Source organism: Oncorhynchus mykiss, chromosome 10 (genome assembly GCF_013265735.2).
Source record: "Oncorhynchus mykiss isolate Arlee chromosome 10, USDA_OmykA_1.1, whole genome shotgun sequence".
Classification (NCBI taxonomy): Eukaryota; Metazoa; Chordata; class Actinopteri; order Salmoniformes; family Salmonidae; genus Oncorhynchus; species Oncorhynchus mykiss.
Window position 1 is genome coordinate 43444554 of NC_048574.1, and position 21183 is coordinate 43465736.

The window sequence follows — 21183 nt, forward strand, 5'->3', positions numbered from 1 at the left end:
CGTCATGTTGTTTTCTTTAGGATTGTATTGGAGCAGATATATGTAGGTATGCTGCATTATCCTTGCAACTGGTTATGGAGACTTGTATTCTTGACAATATGCAGCCATGAAATTCTGCATGTACTGTGCATCCAGAGAGAAGTGAAAGATTGTAGTGAAAGATTTCAAAGCCTTGAATAACAATGGAAGTGTTTGACATAGTTGACCTTCTCTGCTGAGCGAAGCTAGGAGACTGACCACACCGAGTAGCTCCTTTACAAACAGACAGAGCCATAGAGGACACACACGATGACAGAATAATACCTTTCATTACCAATTACAATTGTAATAGATGAAGACACATACAAGTAGATGAATTAACTATTATAATTAATAGTCTCCCATGAGAATAAAACTATAACTTCTCTGTGGCTATCAAAATGTAATTAGCAAACCTCAGGCTGATGTATGAATTGTGTTATTGGGCTCAGCTGGGGGTCTCTTCTACTGTAATGTGTGTGTGTGTGTGTTTCATTAATGCTTTTTAACCTCCTTTCCCTAAATTTGACCTTGTGGATTTCAAAGCCTATTTATGACATTAATCCTCATGCGGATGTACCTTGAGTTCAAGGTGCCAAATTTATAAACTAATCAAAACACTGCCTGCTTTTATTAAACTCTCATTGACATGCATTTATTCAGATCAATGCCCCCCCCCCCCCTTATAATCTTTGTTTGGTGCCATCATCAGAATCAGCCAATGGTAGCACTGCTGAATTATGGAAAAGAGTGTTGTTCACTCATTGGAAACTGCCATTTAGTACTGTCATTCTTTGTCTCTGCCTCTACCCATGTGTGTGTATATCTGTCCATCTGCACCCCCTTCCCCTCCCCTCCCTACCCTTGCTCTTTCCCTCTCGCTCCCTCGCTTTCTCTCTCTTTCTCTCTCAGATGCTTATACCAACAATGAAGTTGTCTATATCTGGACCAAAGGAGATGAAGATTCTGTAGTCGTAGCGAAGGATGGTTCAAGGCTAAACCAGTATGATCTACTAGGCCACGATATTGGGAAAGAATCCATGAGTTCCAGCACAGGTACACTTACAACCTATCTGCCACTTTTCATAGTAACATGCAGTTCCAGCACAAGTTCTATTATGCCATATGATCAAGGCATTGACACTGAGACAACACCAGAACAAAGGTTATAACTAATGGAACATCTGCTTTGAATTTCTCAAGAAAGTCTCTCTTTTCAGCTGCTGGCATGCATGACAATTTGGATGAATTAATTTCTCTCCCTTTTCAATTTTCCTTTGTACACCGTTGGCATATACTTACAGATTCCATTTGTGTCTTTTTGTTAAGTCATTTATCTGAGTTGCTGTGCAAGTTGCTGCCTCATCGATTGGTCTCTGCTAGTGTTATTGGGGTCAGTGAGGTCTCACCACTGAAAGGAAGACTTGCTGAGTTTGGGGGAAGGAGGGGCCCGCTGATCACTGAATGCAGTGGCTTTCTTATAGGCTGGTGGAGAGAGACTGACAAACTGTCCTGTTATCCAACACTTCGCCTGTGAACAAAATTTGAAAATTCAGGGTAGATGAAGAGAACTGATCTTTGTGGCGGCTCCAAATTACATGGTATTTAATCTAAGAAGACACAGGCACCCTGATTTCAGATTGAACACACATTTGATCTGCACAGTTTTAGCAAGTATTTTAAATGGTAGCCAAGAGCAAAAATGTTCAACTTGTTCAGCGGTAAGATAACAATTCCGCAGTAGTAGAAAGATAAGGAGCCTTGGAGCAGGAGGGAGAACTCCACTTTTCCTCTGATTGAGCTCTGGTCTGGAGTCCATTTGAATTGGCACTAAATTATAGGAAATTCTGTCAGCCAGCACAGTTGATCAGCCATTCATTTGATCTTATTCTGATTTCCATAGCAGCTGTGAAATCCCTTTATCTACAACACCCACAATTTTTACAGTTTTGTCTCTCTCCTCTTAGAGAAGTGTCAACCTGTTTTTACCAGGCACAGACTGCTATTCAAATCAGAGAAGTCATTTAAGTGGCCTGCTTTCTAAAAGACAGGTCCCCGTGAGAGACAGATAATGACTAACCTCTACTTAGTCCCTGTGATGCATTAGGTCCCTTTGTTTTACTACTGTCACTGTCTCAGTCTGGTTTCATGGTTGCAGTGATAGAGGCAGGCAGGTTGAGGCCGATAGGGACTGAGGAGGGTTGTACCCTGTACATAGCCCCAATAGAGTAGGTTGTGTTGGAACAGTCCTTTGTGTACATTCCCTGTGACACCACAGAGACGCCTCATACTGACTCACATTAGTGACACATCACTGACTCACGTTACTGCCTTCAACCACTGAATGTGAGATCAATCTGAGATACCACAATGAATCTTGTACCACAGGATTTTCTCAGTATTTGTGGTACATACTGGACATACAGGCTTCAGGATAGGGAATATCGGTTCTTTTAGCGCTATTTAATTTTCCTGTCTTACCATGTCAATAAGCATAGTGTCCATGTGTCACCTCATCTCAGCATGTACTGTAGGAGTGTATCTGTCATCCAGGAAAGGTTCTCAGCACATTGGTGGCTGTGGATCAAGGCAATGTTTTTAAAACACAGTAGTCGTGAGATGACATATTTATTAGCCTGTCATACTGTATCACATATTTCTCTTCCTAAGGAGCTGAAGCCACACAGGTACAGTAGGTGTGCTACTCTCAGCCCTATCACACACACACTAGCTCTTTTTGTCGGCGTATTACTGCTGCCAAGGGCAACAGATCTAATCTGGACCAACAGTGGTGGGAAAACCAATCTTTGCCTTTAACAATCTAGTCTCGCGTGGCCATACGTCGTTCAGTTGGAGGTCTGGACAATCTTCTATTAGCCAAAATAGTTTGAATGGTCTGCTGGCTCCAAGCGGCAAGATTTTGATTGGATGTTGCATTTCAAGAACCCTCCCCACATGGCCGTTTGTGCTGCGTGTAATGTTCGTTACTGTTTTCAAACCGGGTAGGAGACATTTTGCAGAGATTTGTTACCTATGATAGTTTGTAACGTTGCAGAAGATGACAGAAAACCTGGAGGAAAACGTAATTATGTTTTGCCAGAAGTGTGCTCTATATACAAAATCGGCATACATAGGTTCCTACCCCTATTTAGCTATTTTTCTACCATGGACTTCCCCGGGAAGCCTGGTTTTTGACGAGGCCGTTAACAACCAGACACTGTGGTACACATGCGATCAGTTAACATCCACTCACGAACAGACACTCGGCTTCCCACACTCGGCTTCCCACACTCGGCTTCCCTTTGCTAGCATGCATGCCACTGTATTAAAAGGTTCCCAGTGCTGTGCTAGCATGTATTCAACTGTATTTACTTTCATAAATATGGTTCTGAATATTTCAGCAGGGTGCTTGTGTTTATCTGGACTGAACATGAGCTGTATTAATAATTCATGTCCTCTGCATCTCTCTCTCTCCCCCCCTCTCTCTCTCTGTCTCTACCTCTCTCTCTTCCCCCTCAGGAGAATATGTAGTGATGACAACGTATTTCCATTTGAAAAGGAAAATTGGCTATTTTGTGATTCAAACCTACCTCCCGTGCATCATGACTGTCATCCTGTCTCAGGTCTCCTTCTGGCTAAACAGAGAGTCGGTTCCCGCCCGCACTGTATTCGGTGAGTGTCTTCCCCTATCTTCTTAACCGTATTCGTTGAGTGACTTCCCCTTAACCGTATTCGCTGAGTGACTTCCCCTATCTCCTTAACCGTATTTGTTGAGTGACTTCCCATATCTCCTTAACCGTATTCGCTGAGTGACTTCCCCTATCTCCTTAACCGTATTCGTTGAGTGACTTCCCCTATCTCCTTAACGGTATTCGCTGAGTGACTTCCCCTATTTCCTTAACCGTATTCGTTGAGTGACTTCCCCTATCTCCTTAACCGTATTCGCTGAGTGACTTCCCCTATCTCCTTAACCGTATTCACTGAGTGACTTCCCCTATCTCCTTAACCGTATTCGCTGAGTGACTTCCCCTATTTCCTTAACCGTATTCACTGAGTTACTTCCCCTATCTCCTTAACCCCGAAATGCACTGAACTGAACCATTCCGACAGTTTGGAGTGCTGTTGTTTAAATTATGAAGCTACATCAAAACAAGTGTTCAGCAGCGGCAGCTTACGCATTTGTGGAGCTGCTTTTGTTCACATCATCAGATGCATTCAGTAAATTGGCATGCCAGGGGAGGGTAGAAAAAGTTCATCTTTGAGAAGTTGTGATTCACACAGTGTAAAAAACAGCTTGGTGCCCATGTTGGCTCTGTTGAGTCTTGGACAGTGATTCATTTGGGTTTAAAACTGTTCTTGGATCACAGGATTGACCTGTAATTAACTTGGCCACCGCAAAACCACCTAATTAATTACAGATTAGCGCCAGCAAACTTGGAAAGGAATTAACTTGGAGAAAGTGAGGCTGTTCACCTCCAGGGACGGAGTGATACAAAGAAATGTTGCAGTTGCATCTCTCGCGTCGGAATATTGAACGTGCCTTGCAGAAAATTTAAGCCAGCCAAGTTTTAAGACATTATTGCTTATTGAGCTCTTGCTAACTTTGGCAAGGTGTCTGGCTTTGTCAACACTTTTTGTGGGGCAGACGTATCAGGTGCAAAGCACAGCTGATCCTGCCAACATCGCTATGGAGACTTAGGAAGGGTGAGATCCTGCTTCCTCTCTGATGGAGCAGAATGAAACATGAGCTCTGACAAATTGAGTTGGTAGACTAGAAAGAAATGGCAGCCTATTCACGCTTCGGGGAAATGATAGTAACAGAAAAGTTGTGCTCAGCCCTCCAAAGCAATGTCGAGGTAAATAATGAAAACAGTCAAACCTCCAGTTGGAGAAAACATTTCCCAATCTAGGCCTAAAACTTTCAAACGGTAACTGAAGCTCAAGAAACACCAAGAAAATGAAGTATATTATGGTCCGCTGACACATACTGTATTATTGTAGGCTAGTAGTATAACCGTTTGACTTCAAATTATGCAGAAGAATTGGCAAAGACATTTTGTTTGTTGTTACAGCTAGCATATGCAACTTTAATGCACAGACCCACACAAACATGAGTCACTGACACACCTACAAATGTATCTGTGTGTCAATCATACAGCTTTGATATTTGACAGGTTTCACCACAGCTGATCTTGTGGATGACACCCAGCCACTAGCTCTTTAAACTGTGACTAACCGTTCTGGAAACATGACTAATTGGACAAATGGAGCCATTGAAAAACATGAATCTCACTACCTAGTGCCTTTCATGTAAAGAGGTCAGCCAGCATATGTTTCTTCTAATCAGTTTACCCCACACTCCAAAATCAGAGCGTGCAGCACATTGTTCCCCCTCCTCTCTCTCCTCGTTTATGGAGACCCACGACTTCACCTCTCAGCCTGCCATGAGGACTGTGTCATGGCAACCCAAAGTGCCTCCCCCTGCAGTAAGAGCAGGCCTCCGTTTGGCAGCTAATTAGTGTTTGAGATCAGAGCAGGGCAGGGCATGCAGTGAAGCACAGTGGAGAAATACACTGGCTAGCCACTATGATTTGCTTTGATTTGCTTTGCATGTAAGGTGAAAAAAAGAGGAGTTCACATACTTACAGCCATGTGAAAATGATCTGGTAAATTTCTCTGTCACAGTCCCCTCGCCTCGGGATTCTCCATTCTCACAGTCCCATATTCCTCTCATGAAGGAGGGGCCTTCACCTCAGCTCTATGACTGACTTCCTTGTAAAACAAAGGCCTTTCAGTGCCAAGAAAAGGCACAGTAAGAAGCTGTTAGTCTGTCAACCCTTTCAAGAACAACATCTCATGTGTTTTCTAATGGAGGTTCAGTTGAAACAAGGGCCAAGGTCATTGGGAATCATTCCCCAAACACAGCAGTATGTGTGTTTGTTGTCTACTCAATATGAGCAAACTCTCACTTGTAATGGAAGTGCACAAAGGCACAAAATTGTTTAAAGGACAGGTGTGGAGTTAATGAAAGTGAGAATGGCCTCAGGGCACAGGACTGGTCCAGGTAAACAGGGGTCCTGCTGTTAGCTGGGAGGAGGTTTCAGATTGAGACTATCCTCCCTGACTGGACAGTCACTTTGACTGTTTTTCACAACCAGCCTCTGATAACATCCTGCTCTCTGAGCCATCCACGGGGCTTTAAAACTGTCTAAATGTTTTAGGAAAAACTGGTGACTTGTCTCGTATGAAGAGCAGCCAATTCTCCAACCTACATTTATGAGTATGAGCGGCTCCCGGGCACTGTTCGAAAGATTATATTTAATCAATAATTTGTTCCCTAGCGGGTGGCCTGGTTAGAGAATCTGGCTGAAATGACCTGATATTTTTTTGTGGAAAATCCCGTTTGTAATTTTCTCCTTCACCCAAGTGTAATGTATGATTTATGGTTTGAGCGGACGTATTACACAGTGGACACAATACAATCTCCAGTGACGATGGACATTCGTCCATTGATATTTTTTAATTGCCTGATCTTTTTTAATATGGGGAGATTGGATTTGCCAATTGTCAATATTTTCTTCAACTTTAGCACTGACTAATATTAAATGATTCCATATTTTACTCATTGACGATGCACATTAAGTATAAGCAATTCAGGGCAGTCTCAATCCTACCGATCTACAACAGTTTTTAAATGTAGTCACCTAACAAACATAGTAATGGGGCTAGTTATATCCTCTGCATAGATCAACAGTAAGACCATAAGTTCACGTTTCTTATTTAGGAGGTGGGGAAATGAGTTGACCTCTTCAACTGCGCAATGTCCATTTTCTGAGCCTATATTTTCTTCTAGCAGATGCGACAAGTGGGAACAGCTGAAGTGGAATGATTGCTTATATCGGCTTTGATGGACACCCATTCTCTGCTCTCCTCTCATTTCGTTCTTTAAATTCCCGGAGACGTAGAATACAAAGGCCAGTGGGCACAATGACCTATAAAAGATTCACATTTCACACAGCAATTGATTTATCCTCTAAAATCTTTTCCTGTATTGTAATTCAAGTCTACATTGGGCCTGACACACAGTAAGAGTATTGCACAGCCACATTTTGGAATGTTTCTGTGCTATGTCTTCTAGCTGCTGGTCTAGATGGACAAATCTAATCAGTGTCTTGGTCTCAGTGTTTCTGTTTCAACATTTTGATTGCCTGTGTAATGACATCCGTGGTGGCAGGGGATTTTTCCTCGAAGCTTTTAAGTGTCAAACAATGCCAGGAAAGTTCAATTAAATCTCATTGTGGATATGATGGCTGTGTCACACTGTCAGACATGATGGAGGTGGTCAATACAGCCTCCAACACAATGGATGTGGTCAATGGAGGAGGTCTGTCCAATTACTTAACACCTACAGCCTCTGGTAGGCTTCTCCCCTACCCACCATCATGGACATTGCGGTAGTTGGCATCCCTTTCCAGCTGCAGGTCACAGTGTGCGCTCCTCACATTTCCATGAGGTGATCAGCCAGCAGGGTTTCCATATCAAGTGCAGCACCACTCTGCCAGGCTGCTACATCTGTTCCAGAGCAGTCCCTTCTCTCTCCCATCCACCCATGGCTCCTCTTCCCCCTATGAAGTGGCTGTTCCATGTTTCTGCAGACAGATGGCAGGGGACTGCCTAGCCGCCTGCACTGTATCAATACAGGGATTACAGTGTATCGTCAGACAAGCTCAGCGGAGCTCTCCTGTGGGGCGACTCCAATCCGCGGCTCTGTGAGACTTAGGGAGGTGGTGTAGTAGAGGGCATGGACAGATGTTAGGCAGCTCTGGAGCCAGGGATGGAGAGGTTAGATTGTAGCTGCATCTGAAACACTAACTCTGCTATCTGAATTGGGAATAAAAACATTTTTACAATCAGGTTTTATTATTTTTTTAAGGATATACATATGGAGAACTGTAAAAATGTGGCCACAGCCCTGAAATAAAAATGAAAACATACATATATACAGCTCTGGAAAAATAATAATAATAATAAATAAATAATTAGTTTCTCTGGTTTTACTACTTATGTGTTCGGGTAAAATTAAAACATTTATTTTATTCTATATACTACTGACAACATTTCTCCCAAATTCCAAATAAAAATATTGTCATTTAGAGCATTTATTTGCAGAAAATGACCACTGGCCAAAATAACCAAAAAGATGCAGTGTTGTCAGACCTCGAATAATGCAAAGATAATAATACAAAAGTTCATATTCATTTAAAAAAAAACAATACTCATGTTTTAACTTAGGAAGAGTTCAGAAATCAATATTTGTTGGAATAACCCTGATTTATCAATCACAGCTTTCATGCGTCTTGGCATGCTCTCCACCAGTCTTTCACATTGATGTTGGTGACTTTATGCCACTCCTGAGCAAAAATGTAAGCAGCTCTGCTTTGTTTGATGGCTTGTGACCATCCATCTTCCTCTTGATCACATTCCAGAAGTTTTCAATGGGGTTCAGGTCTGGAGATTGGGCTGTCCATGACAGAGTCTCGATCTAGTGGTCCTCCATCCACACCTTGATTGACCTGGCTGTGTGGTATGGAGCATTGTCCTGCTGGGAAAAACACTCCTCAGAGTTGGGGAACATTGTCAGAACAGAAGGAAGCAAGTTTTCTTCCAGGACAACCTCGTACGTGGCTTGATTCATGCATCCTTCACAAAGACAAATCTGCCTGATTCCAGCCTTGCTGAAGCAACGTGGGTGGTGTCATCACCGATCCTCCACCAAATTTCACAGTGCGTGCGAGACCTGGAGAGGTGTACAAGCCACTCTCCCAAAACCATCTTTAAAAGCATTGCCCTTGCTTTTAAATATACACTATATATTCAAAAGTATGTGGACACCCCTTCAAATTAGTGGATTCAGCTATTACAACAAAAATGTGGAATAAGTCAAGGGGTATGAATACTTTCTGAAGTATGTCAGGACACCCTGTGACACCATGTACTGAATGTTCAAGGATGATGCTCTTTCTTTCCATGACACACAGTTATGTTTACTGTTGTTCAGCCCAATTGGGTCTGTGTGTACTGTACGTGTGTGTGTACAAAGTATGTTTGTCAATTAATACACTCTCTCTTTCCTTTTGCATCTCTTATTTTCTGTCCCCAGGGGTCACAACAGTTCTGACCATGACAACCCTGAGTATCAGTGCCAGGAACTCCCTGCCCAAGGTGGCCTATGCTACAGCTATGGACTGGTTCATGGCAGTATGCTATGCCTTTGTCTTCTCCGCCCTGATAGAGTTTGCCACAGTTAACTACTTCACCAAGCGCAGCTGGGCATGGGACGGCAAGAAGGAGGCCCAGGAGATGAGGGTGAGTTCTGTAGCTATGGTATACCTACAGTACATGGAGGTAGTTTCAGTACTTCAAAGGTTAAAACAGGATAATGTAACAGCTCCCACATCCCATAAAAGCCCTGCTCCCTCTTTGTGTGCTTTGCTGTTGTTGTGGAGAAGTAGCTAATCACAACTGTCTCCATCCTCATTAATCTGCTAGATAGTGTATTTGTCTCCTGCTTGGCTCGCTCCTCGGGTTGCTCTCTCTCTCACTCTCTCCCTCTCTAGAGTGGAGTGGCGTTTTGCTCATTCTAGATTATATGCTCTCTATCTATCCTCTACCGATAACCTCCTGAAAAATGAGCGTATTCGGAGCTAATTGCTCAGAGATAGGACGAGGGAAGCTGGTCAGAGCTCTCATATTGTTTTGTAGTGGGAATGAGGAGAAACACTGAAAGAAGGTTCTATCCCAGCCTCCTGGCGAAGGCAGCCCTGGGTAATCTGTAAAGAGATACTTTATTTATTCATTAACAACCCCACAGAGGAGGATCTCTGTTCCTGGACACAGAGGTCCTCTGTGGAGATGGGAGAACCTTCCAGAAGGAAAACCATCTTTGCAGCACTCCACTAATCAGGCCTTTATGGTAGAGTGGCCAGAAGGAAGCCACTCCTCATTGAAAGGCACATGACAGCCTGCTTGGAGTTTGCCAAAAGGCACCTAAAGGACTCTCAGATCATGAGAAACAAGATTCTCTGGTCTGATGAAACCAAGATTGAACTCTTTGGCCTTAATGCCAAGCATCACGTTTGGAGTAAACCTGACACCATCACTACAGTGAAGCATGGTGGTGGCAGTATCATGCTGTGGGGATGTTTTTCAGTGGCAGGGACCGGGAGACTAGTCAGGATCGAGGAAAATATGAACAGAGCAAAGTACAGAGAGATCCTTGATGAAAACCTGCTCCAGGGCACACAGGACCTCAGACTGGGGCGAAGGTTCACCTTCCAACAGGACAACAACCCTAAGCACAGAGCCAAGACAAGTCTCTAAAATTCTATGATTGGCCCAGCCAGATCTCGGACTTGAACCCGATTGAACATCTCTGGAGAGACCTGAAAATAGCTGTGCAGCGACGCTCCCCATCCAAACTGACATGAGAGAAACTCCCCAAATACAGGTGTGCCAAGCTTGTAGCGTCATACCCAAGAAGACTCGAGGCTGTAATCACTGCCAAAGGTGCTTCAACAAAGTACTGAGTAAAGGGTCTGAATACTTAGATTTTTTTTGTACATTTGCAAAAAATTCTACAAACCTGTTTTTGCTTTGTCATTATGGGGTATTGTGTGTGGATTGATGAGAAGAAGAAAAAACAATTTAATCAATTTTAGAATATGGCTGTAAGGTAACAAAATGTTGAAAAAGTAACGGGGTCTGAATACTTTCTGAATGCACTGTACAAATTAAAACAGTGTGTATCATACATAGACACACTGTATCTCATACACAGAGACACGTACAGCACATAAACCCCAGTGTACCTCACACACACAGACACACAGAGAGACAGTGAGAGACAGTGCGAGATAGTGATAATTAAGGCATGGGGTTATATGAGGATCTCATTAAACATTGTGATTTTGACACTCAGGGTCCGCAAAAATGCTAGGAGGCATTTTGATGCTAGAAAAGTTAGGAAAGTTTGGGTGCAATCAGGTGATGTGTTTCATGTGAACAGCTGTTAGGATATTAAAGGGATATTTCAGGATTTTGGCAATAAAGCCCTTTATCTACTTCCCCATTTTTTTGTCTCTGTGAGCAGTTTCAAGGAAGTTGAGAACTAGCGTAGCCCAATTGCTAACTGCCGTTAGTGCAATGACTGGAAAACTGGTAACGGCTAGCATGCTAGTAGATACCAAAGCCTTCCTGTCATTGCGCTAATGCTAGATAGTATTGGCTCCTGAAACTACCTCTAACTTCGTTCATACTGGATGCAGAGACATGAAAATGGTATCCATTTGTTCATCTGACTCTTGCCAAAATCTCGGAATATCCCTTTAAAAGTAAGTGGTGAACTCCTGGGAAGTTTTTAAAGTGGAATATCTGAGACTCGATTGACAAGTCTAAAGTCTACTATTTAATGTGCTTCTGTCAACCCAAGTCAATATTAGTAGAAATATCTCAGGCTTTCAGTCACTGCAACAGACGTTTACAGTGTCACAAATCCATTTTATAATATGCGGAGTATAAAGGACTCACAACCATCAGTTTAACACTCTTAAGTTCTTTGTAAGTTGACTGGATGATAGACACCATGGCGTATTGCTGACATGAAACCTTTCTGCAGTCACTGAGCGACAGATGGTTATGTGAATTACAATGCAGTAAGTGGAGGAAGATGTGTCTTTGTTGCTTTGTCTTAAAGGCAGCAGCAGCAGGATGTCTGTCCTGTGTTCTCTGGGCTGTGCTGAGCAGGCAGTTTGCGGTGATGAATACGTGAGGGTAGGGGTCACTCGGGGAGCAATAGCACACCCATCACAATCCCTCACTAATAAAAGCTTCAGGAGAGCTGCTGGATGAAACTCTATTCTTGATCCTCGTTTAAGAGCTTCACAGGGGAAGATGTGTGTATGAAGTGAGTGTAATCAAAAGGCCGTTCCTCAGAGAGAGTGGAAGGACTCTTGGCTGAGTGTCCTGTTGGGAGTAGCACCCCTGTTCATCAGAGGCTGTGGCTGCAGCCTTCTCCTGATGGGGCCAGATGGTGACCCTATTGGCATGGGGCCCTGAGGAGAGCCTCTGAGAGGCTGTGAGAGGCTGTGTCTCAGTTGAAGCGGGGAGTGAGGAGCCAGAGGAGGGTCGATGTTAGGTAATTTACCTCAGTGGCTGTGGAGCTCCTCTGACTCTCAATGTTGCCCTTTTTAGTCCGATGTGTCCTGTTAGACATGCCAGCCATGTGGGCCTGTTCGGCAGTAGCAGCAGCACCATTCATGCAACCTAATGAGGTTTCTCTCTCCTCTCTTCTCCTCGCCACTGGAGACCCAGGGCGTGATAGTCACGGGTACAGGCACAGACAAGTTAGTCAGTTTTCTGTGATTATTGACTCATTGAATTACAAAACATATATTGGGTTGGATTTCCATGACATGATAACATTTTGGGCATTAGCGCAGGGGAGAAGCAGAGCTGACCTTGATTAGGGATTTGAAAGCATGTTTAATTAATGCTGGCTGACAGACAGACTGTAACACACACTGCAGTGATGAGGCTGTGCTGCAGTCAGGTCTATGTGGGGACCAGCCACCTCTACAGCTGTCATCGTTCCCAGCAAGCCAGGCCACCTGCGTGGACACACACAAATACACACACAGATACATACACCTACGGTATACTGTACTCTCACACACGCACATGCAAACACGGACACACACAGATAGACACTTTTCCCCCAAGCCATGTCCATGCACACACGTCTACTCTAACTCCAAAAACATTTGTCACACACTCACACACACACTGGGACACACTTATAGCCCCAAGATGTGCTGTCACACCCAAGCACAAAGGCTGCACGTACAGACACGTACAGTACACACACAGAGCACAGAGACATGTATTGGTACTCTTAGCCATAACCCATAAGGCACCTGCTCTCCGAACACAGACACAGAGAGACACTGTAAGACCCAACCGGCTCTGTTACCTCTGCATACACTCACATCAAGACACTTTCAGCCTTGTACACAAACACCCTCACACACTCACATACACACACAAATGCACAGGCAATGTCTCCCGACACTCCCCACTCAGGGCCAAGGGGCACTCATATACACACACACACACACAAACACACTAAGGAGTCTTCATGCCCCAAGCTAGCCGAAAGCATTAATATAATCACACAAAGTTTGTCTGCCCTCAAGCAATTTTGGTGTACTCTTGTGTATAGTGGCACACAATGTTTTGAAGAACATTACTTTCTAAACAAAGCCCCATACTATGGTTGCCTCTGCCTGTATCTCAAACTACGTAACTCAAAATGATGTTATGGAGTCCCTCGCCACTAAGCTGATTGGCAGGTGTGTACTAGCAGGGCCTTGTATGTCAGGGTGGTAGGCTGAGAGCAGACCTGATGCCGGGGATAAATGAGCTTAGGTAGCTGTGGTAAAGGTCATGAGACGCTTGTTAATAGTTATCCCTTACTCATGCTGATCTAAGCTGTGATATAAGGGGCCCGGGGTGTTGTTGGATCAGGAGGAATCAATACCCTGTGAAAGCCTCAGGGCGTCCAGGGGGCAGCAGTCGTCACCACTAAAAGACTCCCTCTCCACTGATATTGGCATGAGATAGAGCCAGAGTGCATGCCCAGCCTGAGCAAACAGAGGCCTGGCCCAGCCCGGGCAAACAGAGCCCTGGCCCAGCCCAGGCAAATAGAGCCCTGGCCCAGCCCAGGCAGGATCACAGACAGACAGACAGACAGACAGACAGACAGACAGACAGACAGACAGACAGACAGGCAGGCAGACAGGCAGGCAGGCAGACAGGCAGGCAGGCAGGCAGGCAGGCAGGCAGGCAGGCAGGCAGGCAGGCAGGCAGACAGACAGACAGACAGACAGACAGACAGACAGACAGACAGACAGACAGACAGACAGACAGACAGACAGACAGCAAACCAAACCATTAACCCCTGTGTTAGCTTATCCAATTGGATTGGCCAGTTCTCCTTGATGTTGTGGTTTAAGACAAAAATACATCATAGAACCCTGGTTGTTATATCCCATTTGCCCTATTAATACATGAATCAACACCTTGTTGATGCAAGCCTGGCCATACTAATGTAATACAGCATATGAATGTCTCTGCTGTAGGTATAATTCTGACATATGAAAAATGATCTAAGAATTTCCTGAGGTAGGATTTTGAGACCTAAAACTGTTCCCAGCCCATCTGTTTTATATCCCCTTGGCTTCATTCCTAATCTATGGCCTATATACAGTACAGCCCCAGTCCTCAGAGGGTAGTTTGTCAGGTCTGTTTACAGGTGCATTGATTCATCCTGCTCTGCTCTTATCCTACCTCTAATTCTCCAGTGCCACCAGCCTAGACAAACCCTGCCCACTACTCTGCTCTGCCCCATTTCTTTCAGTGGTTCAGAAAATAACAAGCCTCTCTGAAATGAAACCATAATATTTCCCATAAACCTCTGACCTGTGTAGGCCATGCCCTGGGGTGTTCCTATTCTCACTGTGATGTATGCATATTTTGTCAGGGAGTCTCATGTGATTTGCCACTTATTGGAGCGTAGATGCGTAATGTTCTATGACCCTGGCTGGTAGGGCGACAGCCCCGATCCCTACACTAGGGCCTTGAGTTCTTTCAGCTTAGCTCCCAATGGTGCAAAATATGGATGTTATTATGTTCCCATCATGCATCTTGAGCATCATTGCACCCCCAGTCAAAACAGTCTGAGGTAATGTTGCCATTTTGAAAACAAGGCCTTTGTTAGGTTTAATGATCCAGCCCTGATTCTCGCAGTTTCTCTTCTCTTTACAGAGAAGAGAATCTGCCTCCCTTTCCAAAAAGGCCAACAACACATTCAACATTGTCGGAACTACCTACACCATCAACGTGGTAAAGGACCCAGGTTTAACCACCGTCTCAAGGAGTGCCACGAGAGCTACACACCACCACCACCACCACAGCCACAAGGTTCCTAAAATGGACGACTCATACGTTGAAGCCATAAAGTCCTACAACCGCGTCAGCAGAGTGGACAAGATCTCACGCATCATCTTCCCAGTGCTGTTCTTCATCTTCAACCTGGTCTATTGGGCCACGTACATCAACAGCAAGCCGCGCGCCATCCTCTCCCCCAGGTCCACCACCCACAATTAGAGTCTCCCCGACAAACTATTAGGCTGAGGTGGCAGGAGGCCAAGAGATCCACGACATGTTATTGTATCATTGTTTTGGACTTCATTTTGATATTTGCAAGTCTCAATAGGTCAAAGACAAACATTCTCTTAGATTTGTATGTACATAGTCAAACTATAAATGCTCATTTGTTGTTTCCTGATTATATGTTTATTTGATAGAATAGCCGGATGGTGTTTTGGATATGCTTTCTCTTCACTCTGACATGATAAGGGGGAGCATGTGTTTGAATCCTTCATGTTAGCTCATTACAGAGGATCAGGTCCTGGTGCATCACACACACACACACACACACACACACACACACACACACACACCCACACACACACACACACACACACACACCATTCACTCTGAATTGTGTCAGAATGCAGCAAGGAGAGCCATTGGCTTATTGTCGCTATGGTGGGCTCTTATAGCCAGGGGCAGCCTGTACAGTTCCATTGGAACATCATTAATAATCCTCAGTGTCTGCCCTTCTGCTAGCGCTGAATCTCAACAGACCCAACGCAATATCATCTGGAATTGCTTTTGTGTCCTATGGGCCTGCCTGTGCATTTTCCAGTCCAGTGACTTTTATTGTTTTAACAGGCTGAGTATGCTCAAAGAGAAAGAAGCCGTGTGCCTTTTTGAATACCCACATCTTTAAGATAAAGCTTTTGGCACACGCAAACACACACACACACACACACACACACACACACACACACACACAAGCACACTGGTGTCCATATGGTTTGGGCCTGTGTGCGGAAGCTCCCCCTTCTCTCCCTCCTCGTACAGCCCATGGTCACCGGTGGACATGGTCAGCGTTGGTAAAATCTCTAAAGCATGGATGAAATGTAATCATAATATGACTGATGCAGCATTATAAAATATTCTCTATGTACATTGTCATGTATTGGCTTACAGTGGTTAGCCTCTGTCATAGTATTCGGACACCATTACCTCAGACTGAAGTCTAATATAGATAACAGTTCATTTGTATAGTAAGGCATTCATTGGTTAATTTATTCAACCATATTCTATCTATAGTAAATATTATTGACTTTTCAGTTAATAATGGATGTTTTCTGATGAAAGCTTTGACCCTTGTGCCTGTTCGTGTTGTTTTTTTTCTCTCCATGGGATTATGATACAAGTTTGAGGCCCCATTTAGAAAAAGACAACTTATTTTTTAAGATACTCGTTTCCATGTTGTCATTCCCATTCTATATATTTGGTTTTATTTGTGTGTACAATTGCATAATTGCATAATTATAAAAATACAATTGCATAATACATTTTCAAAATACCATAAAGATCAATGTATCAAAATAAACTACAAAATACTTAGATTTTTTTATGTATTTAATTAAAATACATGTATTTTGTATTTTAAAATACAGAAATACATTTGCAAGTAGCTGGCCCGAAGAGCAATAACATTCTCAGTAACGATTACAGAAACATTTTACTTGCTATAACTGTAATATGTTGTTGTTTATCTACCTTAGTTGAATACACTGACTGTAAGTCACTCTGGATAAGAGTGTCTGCTAAATGACCAAAATGTAAATGTATTTATGAAAATGAACATGTCAAACGGAACTGCAAAGCACACTGGGTATTATTTGTTATCCTTGTGTCGGGCGGAGCTCATTATAATAATACTCAGCATGCTTTGCAATTGTCAATTTTTACATTTACAATTATATTTAGTTCATTTAGCAGATGCACTTATCACACCATAGTGCCATCAGACTTCTGATACCAATTCAGGGGGAGAGGGGGCTACAACATTGTGAACCGCTATAAAAAAAAAAATGGTATAGAAAAGTATTTTGTATTTAGAAAATACATATTACAGCTCTCAAAAGTAACTTCTTACAAAATACATTGCAGTGTAGTTCAGCCCAGTGTAATACAAATGACAAAATACTCAGAAGTAAAGTGTTAAGGTAAAATATGTATTGCTCAAATCATACAGCCTGTACATGGCGATGATAATAGCTGCTGTGAAAGTAATGACGTTGCACAGGACTTTTCCCATGGGAGTTCTGTGAGTGCTAAGCAGATGACTTTTCCAGAACCCAAAATATGTTCTCAACCATCTCTCAAACCAAGACTACGTTCAAAGGAGAAACGCCTTTCAAATGGATAGAATGGGAACTATTTTATTGTGACTTCTCTGAAAGTGTGTTAAAAACACAAACCATGTACAATGTATCAAACATATGCATGACAATCTGTACATGTGGAAGTCTGCAACCTCCAGTAATGCTGTTTGTCATATTGAACTGTAAGGCTTTAGTATCAGTGTTTCAGTTGCTAACTAAGATACTGTGTAGTATTCCATCTCTGTTGGAGCTGGGGGTTGTCCTTCTAGCAGGGCCAGGGGTTGATAGCTACAGGAAGGACACTTATCATCATGAAATCGGATATGGAATATATTTATATATGAATACATACATAGTAAATATATTTATGCTAATTAACACATGCAATATAAGACATTATATACATGTTATATATGGTATAGCCTATACAGTATCGTGGGTAGAAAGCAGTAGAGAAACAAATAGACACATGAATACAATATTTAAACTAAGGGCAAATACTTTAATTACAACACAAAATAGTAATTTGTGAATTTTGTAGATATTGTGACTCCAACTGTAATAGAGGGTTTGTGAAATATAATTAAGTCAGGTTTCATATGGATCAGTATTGCAGTCTTACTGTACATTCAGCTCTAAAACACCATCAATGCTATGGGAGATTGACGTTGGTGTAGCCCAAAGGCCAGCAGGTGGCGATATTGAGTCGTTTTATCTTAACGTCCAAAGGGAATGTATGCAGCCGGTTATATACTCGTATCCCTCGTGGACCGTTTCGAACATAAAACATTCTCCATTCAGGCTGCAAACTTGATTTAATGACAAGAAGGCGGGATTAAAACGTGGAAAAATGTGCATACTTTATGAAACACCATTTTCCAACACCATGCTACTTCCTGCGATCAGACCAAGGGTAAACAACAGATTGCTGCAACTTGATTGGCTGAGCACTTTGGGCTAACATGGGTGATGCTTGGCGTCTGACATCTTGGCTTTTTAGCAAGATGAATACTTTGCATGCCCTTTTCATACCTAACTGAACGAGCAGATGCCTTGTCTACAAGTGATGCTGCTCTACACCCTGTACTCTGTTCTCCATTCTAACTGCACTGAGGGAGTGGAGACCTCCACAAAGAGAGCTCCCAGATTACTATGGACTCTGGAAGTAGCTCTCTTTACTGGCCATGCTAGTCGTTGCAATCCCATGTTGAAGTGTCTCTCCCCTGTCTCTCAATGACAGGACCCTGGGTGTTGGAGAGCCATTTCTGTATATTGTCTACTTCGCCGCTTGGCAAATAACAAATAACAGTTGGGATTTCAAGGACATTGCATGTGGACACCAAAAAAGTTTAGGGAAATAATCTGCCCAAGAAAAATCCACCCAAGTAATTTGGTTTGTTTTGACATGTGGATCATTGAAACATCAATCTTGTGCCTCTTGGTAGTTACCTCTGTCACGTGGGAAGTGCTCTAGCGCATGCTAGTAATTTTGTTTGCAGTGTTGACACTGCGATTCAATGCAAAAAGGTTGCACGACGGAACGAGGAAATCCTATAGGGGACAGTCAACTGAAACTTAGCACCAAGGAACAGTCAACTGAAACTTCTGTGAGGTACTGCATACAAATGCAAGGACAGCAGATGCAGCTTATAGACATGATTCAGTAGTGTCCACACTTTTTATTTAGTGGAGAATGTAGGGGGTCATTGTGAATCACCTCACAGGTTAAATATAGTCATGATCCACTGGGCAAAAACTGGGTGAATCAACGTTGTTTCAAGGTAATTTGTCAACGTAATTTGTCAACGTATTGTGACGTGGAAAATACATTGGATTTTAAAAAAGTACTGTTTTCATCTCATTTCAACCAGTTTAGGTAAACATTGAAATTAGGGTAAAACTTCAACTTAAATACTTTGATTTATCTGACTAACAGGTTGTTACATCAATGTAATTTCAACATAATCATCAGAACTATGTATAGATTGAAATTGCATTGAAAATATTTTTCATCCTATATTAAATATATTGAGTGGTTGAATTACATATTTGATTAGACATATGTCTTTGTTGTCCTTGTTTCAATAGTAAAATGGTATGCTTGAATAAACATAATTAACCGAAATAAAGAACTACCTGTATATTGAAATAAAAGGTGAAGCCACAGTCTGCCTGAACAGTGCCTCCTAGTGAGGTACGAGATGTAATACAGTTCGGAGGGAACCACTCTACCATCCAGATGCCCATCTCTGTGTACGCTGCTTAGCTTTGGAAGCAAGCTATACTCTGTTCAGCTGAGCTATCATGTCAACACATTCAGACCTCGATCAACTTCTATACTCATTTGTGTAGACTACCTAAATGATATTGACTAGTTGAAAGGTAGTCCTTCAACTTGTATTACACTAGCTGTATGTGAAAGTAAATTCGGAGTGAGGTGCCCAAAGGACATTTAAAGATGTATTTAAAGTGCATTTAAAGATTGATTTCATTCCAGTGCTAATCGTTAACTTAATTTTTATGGTTGAGATGGAGAAGTGAATCCAACATATCAGTCGTTAATTTGAAGACAAACTGGATGTTGAATTGTCCACACAACCAAATGTCAACATTTGAAGGTATACAGTCTTCGACTTGGATAGTATATATTATGAAAAACACAAATACAAGACCATATCCAAAGGTAAAAGTATATTATTAATGTCATGAATTTAGCATCCTATTTAAAGGGCTAATGGTAACTACTTCTAAACTTCCAAAGATCCAATCAACCATGGACGAATAATGGTATACTTAGCTTCACGTTGACAACTAGGTAGCTAGCTACACACACTCGACCGGTGACCGCATCTCTCAAGCCATGCATGTTTGGATACCAAGTGCACAATCTCTGTGCAGGGCAGACTAGGTAAAAGGCTCATCCGGATGCGTGCAAGCTCCGTACAGGGCAGATCAACAGGTGCAAACAACAGACGGGGTGGAAGGGGGCGAACTTGACGACGACTTGCGGATAGTGGATTCCAAACAACAATGACTTAAAAAATTATAATTTGGGAGGAAATTATACCACCACCGAATAGGGCACTTTGGAGACTGGAAGGGAAAAGGGGCCATGTGCTTTGCACAGGTAGAGCTCAAACTGTATACGTGCCTGTGTACCAGTAGGAGTCACTGTTCCGGCAGGAATTGTTAGGCTGTGGCTTCACATTTTATTTCAATATACCTCATTATTTAGGTTGATGGCATGACGTTGAAACAATGACGTTGATTCAAACATACCATTTTACTATCAACATTGAAACAAGGTCAAATAAAATCTGGCTAATCAAATATGAAATTCAACATAATTTTAACCACCCAATTTACAGTGGGACAAAAAAGTATTTAGTCAGCCACTAATTGTGCAAGTTCTCCCACTTAAAAAGATGACAGAGGCCTGTAATTCTCATCATAGGTACACTTCAACTATGACAGAAAATCCAGAAAATCACATTGTAGGCTTTTTATGAATTTATTTGCAAATTATGGTGGAAAATAAGTATTTGGTCAATAACAAAAGTTTATCTCAATACTTTGTTATATACCCTTTGTTGGCAACGACAGAGATCAAACGTTTTCTGTAAGTCTTCACAAGGTTTTCACACACTGTTGCTGGTATTTTAGCCCATTCCTCCATGCAGATCTCCTCTAGAGCAGTGATGTTTTGGGGCTGTTGCTGGGCAACACAGACTTTCAACTCCCTCCAAAGATTTTCTATGGGGTTGAGATCTGGAGACTGGCTAGGCCACTCCAGGACCTTGAAATG

General features: G+C 42.6%; 1 protein-coding gene across 2 annotated transcripts in view; it reads left to right on the plus strand.

The window, feature by feature from the left end:
* Positions 1–16462, plus strand: part of LOC110533955 (gamma-aminobutyric acid receptor subunit alpha-3-like) — a 154233-nt gene extending 137771 nt beyond the window's left edge. For both annotated transcript variants that reach the window (XM_036990375.1, XM_036990376.1), the window contains exons 7-10: positions 931–1074; positions 3538–3690; positions 9179–9384; positions 14899–16462. In XM_036990375.1, the coding sequence (XP_036846270.1) occupies positions 931–1074; positions 3538–3690; positions 9179–9384; positions 14899–15240 (845 nt within the window). In that variant the 3' untranslated portion in view covers positions 15241–16462. The remainder of the gene's footprint in view (positions 1–930; positions 1075–3537; positions 3691–9178; positions 9385–14898) is intronic.
* The last annotated feature ends 4721 nt before the right edge of the window (positions 16463–21183 follow it).